The sequence below is a fragment of the Haemaphysalis longicornis genome, unplaced genomic scaffold, assembly GCF_048455015.1.
Source record: "Haemaphysalis longicornis isolate Haplotype H1 unplaced genomic scaffold, Haemaphysalis longicornis Haplotype H1 scaffold_1, whole genome shotgun sequence".
NCBI lineage: Eukaryota > Metazoa > Arthropoda > Arachnida > Ixodida > Ixodidae > Haemaphysalis > Haemaphysalis longicornis.
In genome coordinates this window covers 480559206-480582346 of record NW_027526203.1, presented here as the reverse complement: position 1 = coordinate 480582346, position 23141 = coordinate 480559206, and the positions used below count along the sequence as shown (strand labels likewise).

The 23141-nt window shown below is 49.3% G+C and overlaps 1 protein-coding gene and 1 long non-coding RNA gene across 8 annotated transcripts in view; one reads left to right on the top strand and one right to left on the bottom strand.

The window, feature by feature from the left end:
• The window catches only part of LOC144156338 (heat shock 70 kDa protein 12A-like), a 234669-nt gene that overhangs the window by 157232 nt on the left and 54296 nt on the right, over positions 1-23141 (top strand). For all 6 annotated transcript variants that reach the window (XM_077688328.1, XM_077688330.1, XM_077688331.1 and 3 more), the window contains 2 exons: positions 17621-18865; positions 20573-20749. In XM_077688328.1, the coding sequence (XP_077544454.1) occupies positions 17621-18865; positions 20573-20749 (1422 nt within the window). The remainder of the gene's footprint in view (positions 1-17620; positions 18866-20572; positions 20750-23141) is intronic.
• Positions 12-3055, bottom strand: LOC144173800 (uncharacterized). 2 transcript variants are annotated; one of them, XR_013323389.1, is made up of 4 exons: positions 2463-3055; positions 1680-1761; positions 1121-1207; positions 12-469 (listed from the first exon to the last, which is right to left on the bottom strand). It is a non-coding gene; the product is annotated as an uncharacterized LOC144173800 (long non-coding RNA). The 2 variants fall into 2 exon arrangements; XR_013323388.1 differs by having other exon boundaries at positions 2800-3055.

The following is a 23141-nucleotide window of genomic DNA, read 5'->3' as shown; positions in this document are numbered from 1 at the left end:
AACGCAGAATGTGGGAAAGTAGAAAGAACATTTATTACAAATTCACTTTTTCATACAAAGCAGTGTTTATGGCTATGTTCCCTACATTCTCCGTTTCACTCAGTCTAATATTACACTTGGAATTCACTCGTCTTTACGAATCCATCTTTACACTTCCCTCTTAGGTTCCTCTTTACAGTTCCACCTGAGTTGTGATTCCCACGCCAAGTTATCGTTTTTTATGCAGCACTAACAAGTTTCTAGGCCGATTGCAATCTATCTTTTGGACAAACTTTAAATGGTATCTATAGTTTCCTGCATGAAAAAAGGCGCTTGGAAAAATTCAGAGATAAGCTTCGCAATTTACGTAGTACACAAGCAGGCACAAAATCAGGGCACGTTGAAGATTTCCCTGCTTGATCCTGCTGCCGCAGATGGAGGTATATATGTGAGGGGCCGTCACTTGGATTTCCCCACCTTGAAGAGCCATCTACAGAAAATTTCAGAAAAAGAACAAAATCCAGTGCAACCATAAGCCCCTCACACCAAACCACAGGCATGTGAAGTACGAAAAATATATTGCACGGAAATGAAGACGGAGACCAGATAATGAAATGAAAGGCCACACCAGAGGAGTGATTTACGGCCTTTCCTAATATAATCGTTACACAGAGTAATTTGGCCGCATTGTTCAGAACAACGCGAAGTCACTATAGTCATACCGGCCAACCTTGCCAAATTTTAATCGTGACGTGTTCCAGTTTATCTCGCGAAATGTTTCTGCATGCTCACCCAGAACAGGCAGAAACTTTGGGCTACGAGATAAACTGACATACATTTGCAAAAGAGAAAACAAAAACGTTTCCGCTCCTTCATGTGGAATCACTCGTACACGCAACAGAGCGAACGTCGCACTAAACCCAGGAAACATGCTTTCACGATGCTGACGCCACCTGCGTCACATTTTTGGCTGTACTTAAACATCCTCCTCCGCCTCCCCCCCCCCCCCCCCCCCCTCGTACTGGCAGTTTCATTTTGAACAAGGATCCCACGTGGAAGCCGAAACGTTTTTCATTTAAGTAAAGTGTTCTTATCGGTGGTTTCTTCCTCGGCTATCAGTAAAAAGGAATCGCCAACTTACATTTTTTCTTCGTCCAGATGTGTTGTGGGAGAGGATACATCTAGAACTTGCACCGATCTTCAAGTGGCATTCCCAGGAGGTCTGTACCTGTAATGACTCGAAGGGTTAGTTGGGTTAAAATGTAATAGGCTTTAGAGCTGGGCAGTTGGTATACATTCATAATGAAAGAACACCTCAAACTTGACAAGACGAAGAAAAGAACACAGCACAAGCACTCACTAACAACTGGGGATTTCTTACAGACCTATTTTAGAAAAAGAGTTCTTCTTGTTGGCTCTGCAAAACCACGCATCCTATAGAATAGCTAGAGTTGCTGAAAAACTACAAAGCTCCATACTGAGGAAATCTTTATGTGAATTCATAACATTCATGTAGTAACGAACTGAAAGACAGAGTCACTAAACATGAGGCAAAATAAGATACGAAATATAACATCATAACACTTGAAGAAAGGCCTCGCATTTTTACAAGTGAATCATACTTTTGTCTGTGCAGGCCTGGGTGCCATCTTTACAAAGAATATTTGAACGAATGTGTTTTAGTTATTGCATTTTCATACCGTTGTTTCCGCTGAAATCAGACTTCATTTCAACTTGTGTCACACGCAGGGGAGTCCTGGTTGTCAGCTCAAGGAACACTGCCTGTAAGAAAAAACAGTAGTGCTGATAAGTCATAGCATAGGTAGCCAGATGCAACCACACTTTTTGAACAGCCAGGATCCGATGAGGGTGCAGAACCCATTTTTACACCTGCACCTGTCTCTGTGTAAGTCGTCACAATTTCTGTATCATCAAAAAACAATCAAGCAGCCTGCATGCTGGCTCATACATACCACCATTCTGTAAAGTCGCTTTACTGCACTACACTAGGATCACGCGAGACAATCATTTGCCCTGCAATACCACGCGAATAAATAAACGACTGATTTGTGCGAATGAGAATAATAAACCACTTAACATGGTGGAAATGGCCCGCTGTCTCAAAATGACTAACACCAAATTTACCCACTCAAGGAAAAGAATGAAAAAAATGAGGAGTGTTGTACATACGAAAACTTCTTATTGTGCCGTAAGGCAAACTTTCACAAAAAAGAGGCTTGTGCTGGACAAAAGTGAGTTTAGAAATTTCGGCCAGCATTTAGTGGACTACTTTTCTGCAGCACACACCTTGTGTTTATCCGGATATATTACTACAAGACCAATAAAATGAACACCATTCCGAATATATGCAGCGAGAAAAATGAACATTTTCCGACGACTGAAACAAAATGATAATACCCAGAGAATAGCGCGATAATATAAGACTTTAATGGGAAAAAATTCAATTATTCAAACAGAGCTACCTGGCAATTACATGGTCCAATAACTCGTCAAGTGCGCCCGATGCAGCGAACAGCGTAAACAAAACGCTCAACACATGACGAAGGCGCGCAAACAGAGCAGAAAGCAGGTCACGGGCGCCGTTATCTGTGCTTTCCCGATCGTCCGCTCTAGTCTGACGCAACGAACGCAAGCCCGTGATTTCATTCAATTGCCGTCGCGGACAACAGAAAACGTCCAGCGAAGCAACCAGTCAGGTAACGAAAATCCCTCTCGAATGCTGCAATTTCAAATTGAAAAGCCCCCAGCGAAAAGATACATCCAATGAAAACACCGAAACCGTCACGGGAATATACTCACCGAGTTCGCTTTCACTGGCGCCGGGGCATTGGTCCAACATGCGAACTTGATGCTGGTCGTAGAAGAACGGTCCGTGAAGCGCTGCCAGTCACAAATGGGCTCGCCGCAGCCTCCGCGACTCACGCCGACAAATAAGTCTTGTTACAGCAATCCTCGCTTCATCGTAGGGGTATCACAGCGGTTAAAAGGCTCGAGTGGCGCGAAAACGCGGCCACCGGGCCTGCCGGCACCGCCATTACTCTATATCCCGTCATGCAACGGAGAAATAAACGGCCGCCGGGAGAGAAGGCGCGACGAGCATCTCTTAGAGGTTACAGGGCGTTTTATAGGTTACAACGTAGAGGTTACATGTCAGATTTTGTTGATGTAACCTATAAATCATTATTGTAACCTATAAATCGCTTTTAACCTCACGCTTGTAACCCTTAGAACGGACTGGGATAAAGAAAACATCAAAATGAATCCATTGTAACCTTTATTTTATAGGTTACTTCCGTTTAGAAGTTACATTATGGGTTACCCGGATTAGAGTGTAGTGCAGGGCTGCGCGCATAGAAAGCTTTTTAAGGCAGCCGTGGGGTTAGAGAAGATTGCACACTTTTGAGGAGTAGCTCCAATAAAGTGATCAAGAGCCCCACGAATGGCTGCAAGTTCTGCAGCTGTCGAGCTCGTGATATGCGGGATTGAGTCGTGGTTAAGTCTGCTGGTACAACCCCCGCACCTGTCGAGCTGGATGAAATTACTGAACCATCCGTGTGTCTAATATGTTTCCGGTCGTTGTAACGTTCATGCAGTAACAGCATCGTAAGCTGTTGAAGGGCCAATGGTGACAATCAGGGTGTTTTTTTTCGAATGCCCGGAACGCTGAGACGAATCTCAGACGAATCGCCCCCCCCCCCCCCCCCTCCCACCCCTGCGTACGTTAGTACGTCAGAGGCCCCGTGACCGAGACTACGCCATGCCTTGAAAATAATGCTAAACGGACGGACGCATTTGTAACGAGCACAGCACAGAATTCCACCGCTAATCACATTCCAGGTTTGCGAATGAGGCAGGAATCAATCTCCATCCCGCCCGTTCCCGCTAGCTATGTCGATATTATAGCCACAGTTGTGGTTCAGCCTAGGAAAAATTAACTCCGCATGGAAACTGCGTCGACCGACCTTTCTGTGCACATTTCATTTATTGTACCATTTTCCCGTTGGCGAAATTCGACGAACAGCATAACTTTTCTGCATGTTTTGTTGGAGTGGCACTATTTACCTAGACAGCTACTCAGCTAGTTAGAAGCTAGCTGTTTAGGTGCTAAGTTAATTACTTAGCTAGCGAGTTGGCCAGTCAGTCAGTCAGTATAGTTAGAAATACTGCATTCCTTATTGGGCAAGGAAGACAGACTCTCAACGGGGAGCCGTCCAGTTCGCGATGGAGGCCCTCCAACGCCAGCAGTCATAGATGCTGCCTCCCCTACAGGAGGCTGGTATCTGCGACTAATTTAGCCGGCCAATAAAGATGTTGTTCTCTCTCTCTCTTATTTTGTACATCACGCAGGAGGAGAACATATCGATGACACGCATAACAAATTTAAATACAGAATGCAACAACAACTGTAACAAGCTTATAACCACAAGCATATGAAAAAAAGAAGAGTAGAAGGGATGGGCACAACATGAGGTGGCTTTGGCAAAACTGGTCATATTTTGTCGCCAATGGCAAAGGTTCGCATGGTTTCGCATGGTTTCGCAAAGGTTCGCACCGCCTGGAAACGGCCCCATCTTACCGGCACCTTAAAAAGGTTTGCCCTAAATTTCTCGACGTATGACCGGTTTTTGTTGTTTCGATCTCGCGCGCACCTGTCGAGGAGGCGGACGCCCAGTTGGATGCCAATCGGTTCGGGGCCTGGCACGCATGCATGCGTGGCTGACAGCTGACGCCATCGATGAGCGCGGCGTGTGTGCACCGGCCTCGTGCATCGGTGACCGGCTGAAAGACGTGACCCGGGCTGGCACGTAGGCGGCGGAACAGGACAAAGAAGCACGTCTCGCGGCCCGCCCCAGTAACGCGGAGGGGGCCTTTTGTGGCCGCTTCCCCCAGCAGCCCTGCAGCGCGCACAGCAAAAAGACGGCCACTCGACCCCACTCCACTTTTCACGCATGTATGGCTCCGACAAAAGACCGCCCACTTACTCAGTGCACACATGGTCGCCTTTGGAGGAATGAGCAACGAAGAGCCTTGATTGGAGATACGAATGCTGAAAAAGAAAATCGAGAGAAACTTTTTCTCCTCTGGGTGAAAAACAAAATTCCCCTGAACACGGAACACTTAGTTCTAAGAAAGTATCCAACATTTATAAAATTGCGACGGGAAGTATACAATGACTGGTAACCATAAAACAACAGTTGGGTGCTCTACTCAAACATCACTCGGTCCCACTGTTCTCGACCAAGGAGTTCACGTCGCGTGCTAGCGAGTGCTGCAGCGATCGCAACAGCGAGGAGTGAACAACGTATACTCCCGAAGGAAGACGACGCGCCTACAATACAGGCCGTGCGCAAGCGTTGATCACTTCGTCGTTGAAGCCGTGCGCTTGCAGCAAACTCTCTTCTGCGCGCAGTGCGGTTCAAGGAAGGGGTGTCCACACCTGGTTGCGCCACTGGGTGAAATAAGAGCGTGAATACGGAGGTACCCGTGAGCATTTGCCACGGAACGGACTCTCGGAGCATGCAAGCCACGAATAACCAGCCACATGACGGTGGCCGTTATGCAGCCGGTCGCTTGAGGCTCCAGAGTCCCGCAGTCAGATTCCTCTAGCACGACCCTGGCGACCGCTAGGTCCATGCTATTGCATTATTTAAAGGGGCACTGAAGGCAAACAGCAAGTTGGGCTCAGACGAAACTTCAACTGCCCCGAAGCCCTCTCAGCGTTTACTCGGCGGCGAAAGGTGCTTTAATTGCGAGAAATTACGAATTGAAAAACCCCTTTCACTGCTCGCGCCATTTCATGGCGTTTCGCGGGACGTCAACGGTTGCCGGAACCGAATGAGACAGCGGTGTACTCTAGCAGGGGAACTTGACTAGAATCTACCGAGCGAACCATCATGGCGCAGGAGCCACTGGTCGCGCACTCGGCGATACGACAAAACAACTTCACCGCCTCACACTTCCGTTACCTGCCACCCTCTGTGCGTCAATCTTGGTGCCGTACGGGACGTGAGATGGTGGTTAAACAATGTCTATGGGCCGCGCGGTCTTTCACTTTGCCTAAAAAACGTCTGGCGGAAAGCGCAATCGCAGGGAGAACGAAGACGGAGGCGCACTTTTTGATTTGCCTTCCCCGTTACGGGTAGTCGGGTTTTAGTCGCTTCGATGCATTCTGCTTCACACTTGTAACAGCGTGCAACGCTAAATTTTTCTGCCGCGATATAGGAACGCTTATTGCGCCATCTGTTGAATGTTTTGCGAAGCGACTTGCCGATTAGCCCATCTGCCAGAAGTGTGCCTAGAACTTTTACGAGCACCCAAACCACTACTAACAAGCGCCTTGGCGCCAGTATGGGATGAAAAACGTGCATAACATGACACAAGTATCATTTTACCTGAGTACGCATCGTAGTGGAAGCATAGCTGCAGACACAACGCCCTGAATCAAAAGACCCGGTTTGACACACACATCGTCACGGCATGAACTTTGAGGCTGAAGCGCGAAATTAACAGGCGATTGACTGCCACCTGCCCGTTGTAGGGTAACAGTAGCACCTTGCGATTTATGGGGGCGAACAAGTCACTTTACTCTGGCGCAAGCCGAGAAGGTTTTGAACGAAATTCGCGCGCCCACTATGCATACGCTGTGCGGGTTGAATCGTCGCTAGTGAGCATAGTAAGCTCAGTCCACCCGCTGGAGCACGCCGTCGCATTTCATCGTGAAGCGAACGCCACCACAGGGCTTCGGCCGCTGCCGGCCTGGGTGCAAAACTTCGTTCGGGCGGACAGTGCTACGTGCGAGAGCAAAAACCTTGTTCTATCAGGAGCAAATTGCTGTCCACCGAAGGGTGGTACCGTGGAAGGCCGACGCGCTACTTTCCGCCATGATGCAAACAAGGAGGTAACAGATGTGTGACTTCGCCGAACCTGCCATAACCATCGCACCCGCCACCGGCGCCGCGGCTTGGCAGCTTGCGAATGTCGGCACGGCTTGACTTATACCTGTATACATGTATAATTGTTTGTGACTCATGAAAGGGAACGTACAAAGAAAGATTTTGTGTTTCTTTGAGAGCTTGTGTGCGCGGTTCTCGTTCTCTTGTTTGTCACGTGACTCTTGGAACATCTGCTCAGCCGCCGCTAACGTCATCTCTGCTGGGCGGCTGATAGCTTCATTTTTTTTATTCTTTACGCGATTATGTACAAGGTACTGACACGGAGACTGGAATATTCATTTTCTGTGGATGTCAACCTACCAATTTAGACCAACTTCGGTATTGCCTTCAGTGTGGCGGTGAGAGAGAAGGGCGGCGGTTAATTAATTCTAAAGAGAATTGATCTGCTAACAGCATGGCTTGTTACTTCAGATAAGTTAACAATGTAAAGGCAATCCGTAATAAAAGGGTAAATCTAAAAAAAAATAAAAGAGAGGAAATTAGGCCGAAGACGTACTCACCCATTCCGAGACAAATGCTGCGAGGCAAACGATAACGCTCAGGCGTTATCGTTCAAGCCAGACTCCTGCAGGAGTCGTATAAGGGCTCTATCGCCCAAAGCAGTGTGGTCCGAGTAGGCTTTCCGTCAGAGGTCTTCTTCCCACAGCAGCGAGGGTGCCGCTGCTCGGGTTGACACAGACTTCAGGCAAATGCGCAAGCCATGTGTTACGACAGTCGAGCACAGAGAATACAATCTTGTTAAGTACAGTTTTTTTTTTTTTTTTTACGAATGCGAGGCTCACGCGCAAGCAGGGAATCACAAACTCTAGTTTCCTGTTTAAACCACTCGAGATATCCGCAGTCCATACCGTACGCTGAAGCTGAGTATAGCGCCAAGACGATTTGAGCGCGTTTTCGTCGTATTTTGTTTTCGGCTTCGGTTGCTGTTTTTCTTCCGGCTGTCGAACAAGCGAGGGTGCTCGCATCCTGCCGAAGGAATGGGATTTGAGCTTCGCATTGAATGGAATGTCCGTCTCCTCCTGCTGTGGCCATGTTGACAGTGTGCCCGTGAACGAGCATGTCGTTTTCTCTGAAGCGCATGCAAGGCGGAGCCTGAGACAGTATAACAGCTTCGGAGAGCGGTGACGAATGTGCAGGAGCGCTAAAGCTAAGTGGTAGTAGAAGGTGTCCTGTGGCACGCATATACCTGCAATGTTGAATCTGACAGAGAAAACAAATGTGTTCCATCCGTCTGAAACGTGTACGCGTGTGCCCTTTGTGCACTGCAGCCCGAGAGCTCGACACGTTCAACAGGTGTTTTGCACGTTCGGCTACCTTCAGTCGCTTTTAAACGCAATTGGGCGGATTCTGCAGAATTTATCACGCAGCGGTGAGAGAGAGAGAACTCTAAGCGAGGCCGGCAGCCGGAGCTGTGCGGCGTCTTTATAACCCGCGCTACAAGCCTGTCTCTCCGGCTGTCTGAGCAGCTCAACGCTGCCTCCCAGAGCTCTGAGGAATTGACTTAGAGGAGCGAGCAGCGTATAGCAGCATAGTGCTTAACCTGGAGTCGATGATCAGGAACACAGTGAGAGCGAAGGGGGCTACTGCTTGGGATTTATTTTTATTCAACGAAAATTTACTCTCTCGCGCTGTGTCCCACGCTTGAATTAGCGCATAAATTCGTTCCCGCTTTGTTTGTCATTTTTGACAGGGTATAATTTGTTTTCCACATTCACTACATTAGTTTAAGTGTTGTTGAAAACGTCTTGAAAGTGTATAATGGTTTACGTTTCTAAAACAGGAAAAGGAATGAACGGAATGAGGGCTTCGCATTAATGCAATGAAGTTCTGCGTCAAATGGGCCATGTTTGCGGGGCCAACAAGGCAATCGAACGTAGAAAGTTATGATGACTCTGTTCGCGAATAAAGTTCGCCGACATTGTCACTCTCAATGCGTTAGATGGGCCCTATTATAAATACTTATGAGAACGCAAAAAAAAAATTAAGCTCATTTCTAATTTCCTGACATTTGATTGATTTGATTATATATGGTTTAACGCGCCGATGCAACACAGGCGATGAGGCGCTCCGTAGTGGAGGGCTCCGGATTGATTTTGACCACCTGGGGATCTTTAGCGTGCGCCGAAATCTCGTACACACGGGCGTTTTTGCTTTTCGCCTCCATAAGAAAAGCGGCCGCCGCGGCCGGGAATCGAACCCGCGACCTCGTGCTCAGCAGCGCAACGCCTTCGCCACTGAGCCACCGCGGCGAGTTCCTGACATTTTTCATGGAAAGAAAACAGAAAACAGTCTTTTTCTTTTGAAAACAATTTTTTCCCCCTCTTTTGAACCTTTAGTCCTGACAGGGTCATTCAACGCTTTAGCGGTCACGCAAATGCATCGTACCCTGGGCGAGCTTCATATGCTGCCTCTGGCTGCCGCGCGATGACATAACCATCCACATGGGGGCACTCACTCCGCGGTCTTCGGGCGGCGTAACGGCGTTTCAGTGAGCTATAATGTAGCTGCGTAGTGCTGGCCAGAGCGAAGGGGACGCGGCGAGCTTTTCGCTCTGTTTACCATTATGCGACTTAATTAGTGCGCGTAAAGTGCGATGTGAAACACGTGTTGTGTCCTGGGCGGCCGCTCTGGTACAAGTACAGCGGAAAGAGTTTCACTGTTATGTTTACCCAGCGGCCGAGGGCAGTATGAGAAACGAAAGCAAGCCACTCCGCGATAATTGAAACGGGAGACTTCAGATTCGACTCCAAGTAAAAGGGTTAATCAGAGACGCATTTTAACGCCACTGATATCATCGAAGCTGATTAAGTCGCATTCAAATTAGGTGCCGTGTTGCTGCCTCGCGACAAGCTAGCCTGGCGCTGTGCCTGTTTCCAGCCTTCAAGCCACGATCTCGGAACGGAACCGTCTCTGGTCCCTTCCAGAGTACCACCATGCCTTCCTGCGCTACATAGACCCTGAGCTGAAGATGAGGCTGCTAGAGATACTTCCGCGCCGATTAGAGACGCTATACCACCGACTTCGTCTCAACGCAGCGCTTACGAAGTCATACCTTTTTCGGCTTGGTATCACCAAAACCCTTAACTGCGACAACTGCGGATCGGTGGAAACCGTGGAGCATCTGCTCTTGGAATGCTCCGCATATATCAACGCAAGGTGCAGTCTTGTGCAGGAACTGGAGCGCCTCAGCCCAGTACCAGAAAGCACTCCTTGGTCCATAGTCATCCCCACCAGCTCAACGCAAAGTACTGGCGGCGTTGTTCGCCTATCTGGACAGGATTGGCGTCATTACAGCGATTTAGAGTTAAAAAAAAAAAAAAAAACAGGCTTTTCAATCACACTACTGACACGAACTGAACGTCATCTTTTTGTTATTTTTCTCTCTCTTATTTTTTCTCTTTCTTCCTCTTTCTTCTGCCCTGTAATCTATCGGGCATTTTCTTTCTTCCTTTCCCCCTACCCCCGCTGAGTAGCATGTCGGTGTTGAAATTCCGGCAAACATCTCGGCTTTCTCTAATAAAGAGCCGTCTCTCTCTCTCTCTCTCTCTCTCTCTCTCTCTCTCTCTCTCTCTCTCTCTCTCTCTCTCTCTCTCTCTCTCTCTCTCTCTCTCTCTCTCTCTCTCTCGGGCGCCCACAAGACCGCCAGACAAATAACGTCGCCGAGCGTGCTACAAATTGTCAAAGATCTCACCACACAATTAACCGAAAAGAAAATTGTTTGTGCTCGTGTCTACATGTGCACTATTGGACAGGTTTTGCTCGATAGTCGTGCAAATCCGCTGCTTTCGGTTGCTGCACTCACTTTGTGGGAACGTCGGCGGAAGTGATTCACTTTTTTCTTCGATGCCGACCGCATTTTTTTATGCGACAAAAAAATAAACAATAGCATGTGATGAAGAGAGCAACATGACCAACAGGCGAATGGATAAAATCAAGTTGACGGAGCAGTGGTCAAACAAGATGCTCCTCTTTGCGAGAGTTCTGTATACAACATATATAGCTGAACTTAAATCCTGACTTCGATTGATGCGCAACTTAGAAGCTGTAGTTTAGTTACTTTTACCAAGGATAGCACTTAAAAAAGATTTGTAATGTTGTCTTTGTGCTCTTACTTTCCATGTTCTGTTTTCGCCATGTGCTGCACATTATAACACAGGAAATCAATTTATTGCGTTTACCATGGATCACGCTGATTTGCCTCGCTTTGTAGACTTGGGTTTCTTTTTCTTGCAACCTCTGGGAAAGTTCATTTTAATCTTCTCTTTGCGCTGTCGCATTTGCGATAATTTAAAAGCGTTGAAACACACAGCGAAGCCTGTGTTTTGGTCCTTTGTCTATCTGCAGCGGTCTTAAATCCATGCGAATATGTGGACTTTCACTTGCGGTATTATTCTCTATCTGGCGTGATCTGCGTATCGTAGCGCAATTAAATTATTAAATGTATACTCTGAATGGTGTGTATTTGTTTTGTTTTCTTCATTCCATTATCAAGTAGCAGCCCCTCACTACGGAGCTCCCATCTTTATTGCGGTTATAACTTCTGCACAAAAAAACACGGAGATCTAAAAATACATCCGTAAACATGATGATGCTCTATATAGGCCGCGCCAGGAAGTAGGGAGAAAATTGAAGTGAAAAAAAAAAATTCGCCCATGAAAGGGAGGAGGGTGTATGCCTACGAAGATTGGACAACTAGGAAAAAAATTGGCCGCGTATCTGCTCCTTTCGTTGCAAATGCCGTCAAAAGACGATAGTCTTTAACGACTTTTGCGAAGTAAATGCCTCCCTTCGCTTTCCCGCTCACCTCTCGTTGTTCCTCTTGCGTCGCGCTCCTCCCAAGGTAAAGACGCCAAAGGTTTGCTTAAATCATTTTAAATTTCCCGCGTTCCACTGCTCCAAACCGGGTGTCTCGATGCGAACGCTGCCGTACGGCGAAGACGCGCGTTAATCGAGGCGCCCTACTTCAGCGTTTATAGAACCGCGTTTCCCTACTCCACGTGCGTTGCAAGCAGAACGTGGAGCCTACCTAGTGGAACCTTGCGTAACTGTTGCCGGTTGATTTCTTAAAATGGCCCCAGAAGCTATAGTGGCGCGGGCGACAGCAGGCGACGGCGGAGTGAATTCTTTTTCTGCAGTTGATGAAGTATTTAATTTCGCAAATTCAAGCATGTTTGATTTTTTTATAAAGGAACACTGCAAATATCACTTCTGTATTGATTTGTTGTCTCATATTTGCGTAATGTCTTGTTCTTCTTCAACAATGTTGACAAGTATGAACATTCCACCGGACATAGACGGGTAGATTTTGCTGTGACTATATAAGACTATTGCGCGGGCATTGGTTTGCTTTGGCCGGGTGGCTGAATCGGGTCACAGACAGACAGACGGACAGACAGACATACAGACAGACCAAAATTTCTGGGTTTAAGTAGCCCAAGAAAGACTATCGTCTTTAAAAAATTCCCCCGCATTTCCCCGAGGGGGAGAATGTGAAAGTGCGAATGCACGGTTGTCGGCCCGCTTGCGCTCGGCCCCCGCAGCCCACCGCCTCGCCGCCTTCTCTTCCATCTCTTCCATCGGGTTTGTAGTATCACGTGTACACCACGCAGTTATCAAGCCGCTATAACGCCGCTGAGTCGCCAACGCACGCCGCTGACGACGTAGTTTGAATGCGTTAAAGATATAAGGCGCGTACTGACACCGATATCAGCGTCGCCCGTGGCTTATTCGGTAGAGCGTCGGGCTGCGGCCCGCACAGTCCTCGGATCGAAACCTGGCGCCGGATGCTGTTTCATTTTTAAATATAGAGGAGCACTGCGGACGCCGCCGCCGCCGACGCCGGCGGTGGATGGTTTGGGGTCGCTTATAAAGTGCATTCGCACTTTAAAAAAATTAAGCTAAATCAGAGCGCGGCGAGGAAACGCAGTGAGCACTGGCATGCCGTGACCGGGAAAAGATCGCAGACACTTGCGGCACGCGCGGCCGCTGGATGTCTTCTTAGCGGTGGTGGCCCCTGCAGCGGCGCGCGCTATCCCTGTATGAAACCGACGCTGAAGTTTCGGGGCCAGTAAACTGGTGCACTTATTAGGCAGTTTTAGCATATCGTTACCGTGTTTGTGTTACCGTTTACCGTGTTACCGGAAGCTGCTGGTGACGGTGAAGCCTGTGCTGGTAAGTTACCGTTCGCGGTAACTCTTGCACTGCGCAGTCGACTCCCACAAACACGGTAAACGGTAACGTAAACACGGTAACGATATGCTAAAACTCTCTATTAGATAGTCGTAGCATAGAGGCTAGCGTACGCTGACGCTACGGGGCGGGTTACCGGGACCCGACCGCGCATGCCCTCACGGGGACGGAGAGGACGCCGCCTCTCACCGGAACGAATGCGGGGGCTCGGCGAGGCATGCGCACCCGACGCGTGAAACGAATGCGCACCTGCCCGGCACCTGTCGCCGTAGCGTTAGCGTACGCTAGCCGCTATGCTAAGACTATCTATTAGTGGATTTTTATTGTGTAGCGTAGCGTAAGTATTTCAACAGCGAAGCTGCTTAAAAAATCGTTATTTTGCGTGTTCGCAGTTCAAAATACTAAGAAATTGTCAAGCACACGTGAGCGCGCGCCTCATGGCGACCGCCCAGCAGTTAAAAAACCAAATGCCGAGCGTTCGTGTGTGCGTGCCTCGCGGCGACCGCCCTGAGTCCCCGGCGCGCGTTTGTCAAGCCAAGCCTACCCCCCCTTACGGAGATTGGCCGAGATTGGCAAAAACCGTTCACCGTAATCCTGGCAACACTTGCTCGGAACGACAAAGACTCCAGCGTTCGCCGTAATCGCGGCAACGCTTGCTCACAACGAGAAAGACACGTCATAGCGTATGCTCCTGCAAAGTGATGTCCAATGACTATCCAATGACTATCACTTCCAAAAAAATGAAAAAACCTGACACTTGTAGCAACAATGATGGAGTAAAGGTCGTTGCGGCAGCGAAGAAGAAGCAAATCGGCTGCAATTGTGGACTTAAACCGCCGTGATGGTCGAGCACAACTTCGCTACCTTCAAGTCTTACGCGTTAATGTAAGATTCCTTCAATTTTTCTTAAACAGTATATTTTCTCCAGCCATATTCTCAACGCAACATTTATGCACATTTTTATTGCCATAGACTTATACTTCATCATCAGCCTGCCCAGATCCACTGCAGTACGAAGGCCTCTCCCACTGACCTCCAACCGCTCCTGTCCTGCGCCACTCGAGTCCCCAATTTACCCCCGAAGTTCCGTATTTCATCCCTCCATCGTGTTATTGGCCTTCCCCTTCTTCGAGACCCATCTCTTGGTATCTACTCTGTTACCCTAATTGTCCACCGGTTGTCGGTTCGTCTCACTACATGGCCAGCCCAAGTCCATTTCTTTTTCTTTATTTCAACTATGATATCTTATACTGTAGTTTGTTCTCTGAGCCAGGTAGCTCGTTTCCTGTCCCTGAGTGTTATTCCTAATATTATTCGTTCCATGGCCGTTGATCCGACCAAAGTTTGATTTCTAGATGCTTAGTAAGGCGCCAAGTTTCAGCTCCGTATGACAACACCGGCAGTGTGCACTGGTTGTAGGGAGCGCTTGCCGAGTGCTCTCTCTAGTTGGGTTCAGCACTAACCACCTGTACGAGGTAGTTATATTCTTTTACTTCAAGCATTTTGTTTCGAAAGCTGAAGAGGACGTTAATGGCACGCTTATTCCTCATAACTTTACATTTATTCATATTTATTTTTAGACCAACGGCCGTGTTTTCTGATTGTAGACCCTCAAGCATTATTTGCATGTGTTCTGCAGCTCACTCAGCAAGATTAGGTCGTCAGCAAACCTGAAATGGCTCAAGTATTCCCCATTTATCCTTAATCCTGTTTTCCCTGTCTAGCTTTCTAAACTCCTCCAAACATGCTGTGAATAGTTTTAGCAAGGTGGTATCTCCCTGTCTTACTCCCTTTGGGTTCGAAAATTTATCTCTTTTCTGTTGGAGGGTTATCCTGCCCGTGCATCCCTTCTAGAAGTCTTATGTATGTTTCCTCTATTCCCCGGTCTTTTAGCGTTTCTAAAACGGCTACGGTGAGTACGGAATCGAACGCTTTCTCGCAATCTATAAATTCCATGGAAAGGGGTTCAGTGTACTCTCCGGATTTTCTATCACTTGGTTGACGACATGGATGTGATCCATAGTTGAGTACCCTTTCCTAAGCCCAGCCTGCTCTCTGGGTTGATGGGAATCCAGGCTGTCACCTATGCGGCTAACTATAACTTTGGTAAACAGCTTGTAAACAACTGAGAATAGGCTGATGGGTCTTTAATTCTTAAAGAACCTCAAGATTAATACTTGCCTGTACTTTAACCTTTGCTGCTGTTATTCGTACGAAGAAAGCTGGATTGATCAGCAATTTGTAGGTTCTTGTATTTTTGTTCAATTTAAATATATTCTGCCTTTTAATATTCATTTTCTTCCTACTCGCTCTCGCCCAGAGCATAGAACACGCAGATCAACACGGGAATGCATTCCTGACTGTGACGGCGTGACCGTGAATATCAATTGCCGATACCTGTTCTGGCTGATGTGTTAAAAATAATCATTGCTCATTTTTTTGTACTCTTTACCCCCTTTCACTGCCCATTCGACGCCTCCAACTTTTTTTTTTTTTTTTTTTTCTGGAGGATAGGGGGCTGTCACGCAGGCTGTCACGTATATACGAGTACGGGCTCTGTTACGAACTTGTTTGTTTTGAGCCGTGAGCGCTCGAAAGCCGCCCTGCGCGAGTGATGCCGCGCCAAAAGCTCGTCGGCTCGGCCCGATCAGCCTGTTTCATGTTGGGCAAGGGCGGGCGAGGTATGCGGCGTGGCGAACCGTGGCGAGCGGCGCTTCCGACAGCGATAGCGCGCATTCGCGGCCCTCTTCGATTCGCGCCTTCGTGGCTGCAGCGCCGGGAAAGCGCCAAGTGGGTCAAACAGCGTTCGCGAATAACGACGAGCGCCGTTGTTTTCGCCCGGCGCGCTCCCTGATGCGGGTCAGACACCCCTCGGGACGTGCCTTGCGCTTGGGCCCAAGTGGGCCGGCGGCACGTTGCGCGCACGCCCTCCTCTTTGTCTAGGCAGCGAGAGAGCGCGCTCTCCCGGCCTCGCTCGCCGCCGCAAGTCCCAATCAAGGCTCACCCGGCCACGATCTGTCTGGCGGCGGTGTGCGGCACGAGTCGTGCTCCCGAAGAAGGCGTATGTCGCCCCTCGTGGGGCGTTGAAAGTGGTACATTGCTTCTTCGGTAGCCTGCTTGTCACTTTTCCTATCCCGTGAAAATGAACATTTGAAGCCATCGGATGTGTTCATGGGCTGCGTACGACTACTCCGTGTTGCCCATATATTATAGGTCCAGTTCGGTTTGCCTTAGGCTGGCAGCCCAAAGAGCTTATCAAGCAATAGCTATTTGCCGATACCTCAGCCGTGTCAGGCACTGATCTTAATCTGTCGTGCATGGTTCCTCTCTATGCGTTTGTGCCTTGAAGCTGCATGTGATGCAGCATAGAGGTATAACCATAGTGATCTCCAAGTATCACTTAATTGGTCACTCTAACCAGTCTAGTGACATTGGCACATGTATCTATCTACGGATAACAGCTTAAATATGAACGGTTTTACAAAACACACACACGCACACACACACACACACACACACACACACACACACACACACACACACACACACACACACACACACACACACACACACACACACACACGCACGCACACAGACGCACACACTCGCATAAACACGCACACCCACACACACGTATGCGCTCGGAAGTTCAATGGTTCAGCATGAAACAATCTATAACGATATTTTATTACACGTACCACGCGCATTCTACTTACTTCCTGGACCATGAGTCTTAGCGCTTTCAAATTTCAGCGCTCTGCTTCTTTTTCAACGCCTACGTGCGTAGTGTTTGAAACACAAGTAAAACTCCAATGATGAGTTGGTTACCGTTTGGTGACCACAGACGGGGCGAAAAAAGTGAAGCTACGTTGTCACGCATGAGCCATTGCTCCACTGTGCAGCAGATGACAGCCATAATGACGCCGCATTGAGAATTCCATAACTAAAAAAATGTTTAAGTCAACGTCAAGCATGATTTTCCGTTTAGGTACAGCCGCATGTGCCACCAAAGCAGCTGTGAGTATGCATGCTGCAACGAATGACTAAATAGTGTTAACGATACGCTGTGTTAATCCTTGGCGTATTGCAGACCGCCGACGCTAGATTGAAACGAGTCAGAATTACTGTTGTTCAATCCAATTGGCTGCTGCTTTCTCATTTGAGTAAACTCCAACAAAGCTTGCTGTATTATACGTTCAAACACGACCGATTACAGTGGGCGATTGAACCGACCGTATAATGCTCGTGTGACATGGCTAACATTCTCCTGAACACTGATTCGAAATATGTAGTAACAGTATGTGTACTTTCATTTTGAAGTGCAAGATCCTTAATCCTACAGCAATAACAATAACAATTATTGACGTATCAATCGATTTCCACCTTAATTTGGCCACGACAATGGTGGTAAAGCCGCACTGGAGGCCGAACCTGACGCCAGCATTATGTAGACTAAGCTTATATCGCATTTGTTCCAGACCCGCAGTCCTGTCATACAGGAAGGTTCCAGTCGCCTCTCCAGGCCTACGAAACTGTCCTCCGCCAGGAGTGCGCCGAGGGCGCAGTCTTTGGTGTGCTGAGCCCTCCACGATGCCAGCGCAAGGCTACGTTCCATGGACGGGCCACGGTCACGTACCGGGAGCGGGAGGACCTGAGCGCGCGCCGCAGCGACTCGACGGAGTCGCTCGAGCAGCGCAGTTTGTCGGCGGCATACACTGCCCTCCAGGAATACCGACGGCCTAGGCTGTCGGCTGTCGACTACAGAAGCCGCAGCTTCGTGGACCACAGGGGCGAACCGTACAACGGCGGAGAGCACTACACGTGCTGTCTCCGAGAGCGCGCCTCGTGTTGTGACCGGCCTCCGCCCCTCTGGAGGATCGGCCAGCCCAGGTCCCTCGAAGAGCACAGTGCGGCGGCGCCTTTGACACATTGCCTCAACCCCAACGTGCGCGTGTCGCGGCAGGTGCTCAGCGACAACTTCCAGGACTTCTGCCAGACGATGCTGGCGTCCGAACGGCAGGTGCCCGAGCAGCCCCCAGCGGCAGCGCAGCCTCAGCAGGTCGCCTTCCGGCTCAGCAGTAAAGACTCGCCCAGGAGGAGGTCGCTGTCCAGCTTAAGCAGGACGTCCATTGTCCAGGAGGTGCTGAAGAAAATGTCTAGTCAAGCGGCCACTCTTCCACCCGTTGCTGCCGTGCTTCCAGTGGTGGACAACAACACCTGCAGCGCAGGCGACGACACTCAAGGGACAGGGCTCGACCAGGACGCCCTGCAGGTCATCCAGCAATTGGATCTGTCCATCGCAGACGACGAAGAGGTGTTCGTCGACGGACCGCCACCGCCCGTGTATCCGAAGCCACCAACGGCAGCCGCAGACTCTCGGCAGGTTGATCCAAACGGGACAGTGCCTAACGGAACGTGCCACCACGCGACAGACACGGTGGCGGAGACTGACAACCTCATCGAGGAAGTCTGCTTTCCGGGCTCGAACAAGAAGTCGTACGTGGCCTTCGGCTTGGCGCAACAAAGACCACAGTCGGACGAAGACGCAGCTAACTACGCGCGCACGGTCGCCCACTCCAATGGCGACCATGTCACGGAAAGGCGGGACGCCTTGGTGGCCAGGAACAATGGGTTGGGAACGGACATAGGTGCCGACGCCACGGTACCAGCAGCTCACGCGGGCAAGGCTCTGTCTGAGACCGGCGACATCTGTGTTATGCCAGGTAAGCCTGCTCGCCTCCCAGCCGTTACGACGGCCAGATCGGCATGCGGCGTTTGTATTCGCAGAGCCCGGGCTTCGCAGAAAGCTATGATTACCGTCTTTTCAACTTGCATGGCAATACATTCTTTCAGGCAGTCAACATTATAGATGGGGGGCTACAGTACGCATCTTTCCCCAACTAGCAGCGTGGTGGTCAGTCTAAAATAGTCACTCCGCACTTAACACGTTAAGATGGCATGGCTGCTGTGGTTGGCAAAAAGCTATTTACCTCTTACGTCGCACGCAATGTAGGGCACGCAGCACTTGGCGATTGAACGCGCTATCTCTTGGGTTAAGATTTATCAGTGGCTGCCCTTGAGAACTGTGTACATCGGTTGTTTCTTCCTAGGCGAAACATGAAAGTGTTGTAAGGTTATGCATAGTGTACAAATCTGTGAAACAGTGTTTTGCGGCTTTATGTGTCAATGAATTATAGACGTAGCGTGTTGTCATCATGCAAAAATGCTATATCAAGTTCACGAGCACATTTAGAGCATTTTGTGTGAACTGAAATAATTATATAGTCATCTGCGAGCAGCGGTGCATATGTTGAGCCGCGCCGGTCGTGATTGCCGAAGGCGTTTCGTGTACAGCTTTGGAGGAAATGGAAAGGTAACTGGGAGAGTCGGAACGTAATGCGCAAAGCAGCAAGGCGAAGGGTATAAAGGGCATGAAAGCGCCTGTACCATCCGTTTTATACTTCGTCATGTTTGTGCATATGTACAATATTAAACACATTAATAATTCAAGTTATTCCCCTCCCCTTTGTTTTTTTGTTTTCAATTTTAACTTCGAAATTTGGAGGGGCTGCGGCTCACAATCTATGCCTGTTTTTGTTGTTTCTTAAATATGGATGTCATAATTGGCGCCGGTTGCTATAGAACCGCAGGAGTTAATCCCGTGCACTGGAAGTTGTGTTTATTATACCATGCACGTTACCAGTGCAGATATTTAGGAAGTGGTCTAATGGTCGGTATGACACTGCTGCTGAGCAGGTGGCCTCCCCCTAAAGAGGCTGTAAATATTTCACTGCGACTACGGCACTCAGTGCTGCTCAACATGGTTGTAGGAACATATGACTTTTGAAAAAGAAAAAAAAACGTTTTGTTCGTTTGCGTACAGCGAGCAAAGGCCGCGCGAGTCGTTTCCCCTCTCGTTCGGCGGTTCACGCTTCAGAGTGCGCCCCCGCCGCACATGCTGCTGCCCAACAGTGCACCCGCCCAATTCCGAGCGGCCAGTTAGGGCGCGGTGACAGGCGTGCTTTGTGCCCCACTTGCCGCCGCGCCAAGTGCCTGCGCGGATGAACGGCGGCGTCCTCGACGGCACTCTGGCGACCGCGCAAGGTAAAAGCGTGCAGGGCATGCTTGTGGCGCACTGCTGCCAAAGCGCACTGGCTTCTTGAACGGCCCAGAGGGCGTACCGCACGCCTTTTGCCTTTCTTGTAGCTGCGCCGCTTTCGCGGTGTCCAACATTAGGCGCGAGGGGAAGAGAGTTCTGGAAAACGCTCTGTCCTGCCTGGTCTACTCGGTTCTCGGCAGCGCGCGTAAAGGCTCACCGGTGTACGGTCAGGAGGAATGGGGACAAAATGCAATGTTTGATCTCCGTTGCTCGCAAAGTGAGACGTGCTCGCATCGAGCGCTAAAATGTCGCCCGTGCGCATGGCGAGCAGCGGACGAGTGCCAGCTGCGCAGCGACACGGCGGACAGCGGCGTGGCCAGCCGGCCCGAGTCGGGCAGCTGCTCGCACTTCGTGGTGGTCGCCATCGACTTCGGCACCACCTACAGCGGATACGCCTTCAGCTTCACCAGGGACCCCGACAACATACACATGATGCGCAAGTGGGAAGGTAAGGCCGCACCCATCGATCGCGCACATGGCATCCCGCCAGAGGAGTATTCCTCCACATAAGGTTGCTCGTCGTTCCTGGTCGGGCCGCTGCGCAGAACAATATTTCATAACAAGAAAGCGCCAAAGCACGGTAACGACTGACTTAGGTTTAACCACTTGTTGAGGAGAGGGGTAGACGTGTTACTACTGATTTGCTAGACGCTTGGGTTCAGAATTGGGTGAAGCAGCTTTTCGGACAGTGCTCCCTTCTGAGCAATATGCGTGAAGATGTACAGACAACTTCGGTGTGCAGGAGATCCTGAAATATGTCTAGGAAGACTCATAATTTTCAACGAAGGCAGCGCTCTCCTTGAAAAAATTAAAAAAAAAAAAGTCGTTCTTTCCGTTAGGAACGTAGATACATAGCGCGTGATGACATATATGCATTACAGCAGGTGACAATATATTCGTACCAGGGTGTCGAACCGGAACCGAACCGTTATTTCTGCCGGAACTGAACCCGAACCCGAACCATTATTTGTTTTTGCACCCCGAGGCCGAACCGGAACTAAACCAAAAAAAGAAACAACGGTTACCGGTTCACGACAAAACGATTCGGCTATCCTTTGCGGTTATTGCGAAGTCAAATGCATTCAGGCCTTTTTTATTTCACGTACCGTCAACCTCGTACCGTCTCGTGCACTTACCCCTCCAGACCGGTAAAAACACTTTTAACGCTCTCTTTGTGGTCGCAACAAGGAAAAGGAACGCGCACCAATGTAGCAATGTTACGTTCCTGCTGGTAGCGCGAGCAGAATGCAAGGCTGACCAAACGAAATGTCACTATCGTATCATCATCGAAATGTCATTAGCCTGCGGGAGATGTGGAACGATTGTGCCCTTCTCTCGCTGCGACTTTACGGGAGCAGTGAGGCTGCTCCGCTGCGCAACGGCGAAAGTCCACACCCGCCGTGTGCCAACTTCTTGCATTACGTAATTTGTTTAAAAAGGTTGCACACCCGGAAAGTGTGAATACTCGACAAATGTCACGTCCAGGAGTTGCTCATTGGCTGAGCCGTCTACTGCTGATGCGGGTTCGATCACCGTTCCCGGCAACCGTTTTCCTGGTGTAGACGGAAAACGAGAACGTCCTTGTGTCGCGATTCCGACGCACGGTAGATAACCCCGAGCGGTAAATTACTCTGCCGCCCGGCCACATACGCCGCGCCTCAAATCAGGGGTGTAGCATCGGGGCATCACACGCACCAATATATTAAAGTGGTTTTTACCTCTACCCCCCGAGGATTCTGTCGCGACAATTGGTGTCAACGGAAAACTCCCGTGAAAAAATGAAAGAAGTTTCTGCCACCGCCAGGAATCGAACCTAGAACGAATAGAGAAACGGAGCGAGAGTCCGTTGTATTACCGATTAAACTACAAGCCCACGCGGACACCGGGGAAGACAGACGGTGCACTCACCGAGCACATCTGCGGGTTTACCCCTTGCGTTCTCGCTGAATGTCACGTGATAGCGTTACGCGACCTCTCGCACCGCTGTGCGCTCCACCCACGGCACGTGTAGCGGCCATGTGCGCGTCTTACGCATGCACTAGGAGTTATAAAAATTAAAGGAAGCTCACACCAACGCATGGCATCGCACTTATCGACGCACTTATCGCACTCTGCCACCGATCTCGTCGCCTCCGTCTGCGGCGGCAGAGACGGAGAAGTGAAATAGTCTAACACCACGTTTGAGCTTCCTTTAATTTTATATAAAAAAAAAACAGTTTCCACTCATGTGCTTCACCAATACAACTCAACCAACCACCATTCGTGGATCATGCATTGATTTAACCTTAGCAAAGATTACCTCTTTGAAGTAATAAAGGGTGTGGTTATGTGCATTTCACTTGTCTCTGGTTTCACTCTTTGTAGAGCCACGTGTGTGAATTCAAGTGACGCCACGCGTGGGTAATCGTTGCGGGTGTCGTTTACAACTTCGCTTTACAACCACCTTCACAGGGTGGGTTGGAGCGCATTTTTTGAAAGAGTGTTTCCACGGAAAAACAACGAAAAAGAAAAAGTACCTCTCGTGGTTTTAAATTATTGCGTCCTAAAGAAGCAAAATCGAATAGGCAACACACCAAAAGGTGGATATTTCTCTATACACATCCTTTCACAACCGAACGTGTCATCAATGCAAGGGAAGCGGGTGCTGTGTTTCCTTGTATAATCGTCAGTTTTTGAGGACGGTAGAGCGGGCAAGCTCGCGTTCTTAACAGATAAAAACTATAATAGAGCTAGCGTATGGTGCGCGCTCATTCTTTTTTCAGGAAACAGCATCCCTCGACCTTGCAGGCACTACGCATTTAGCCTTGGAAGGAAAAACAGCACTAAAGCGGATAACACAT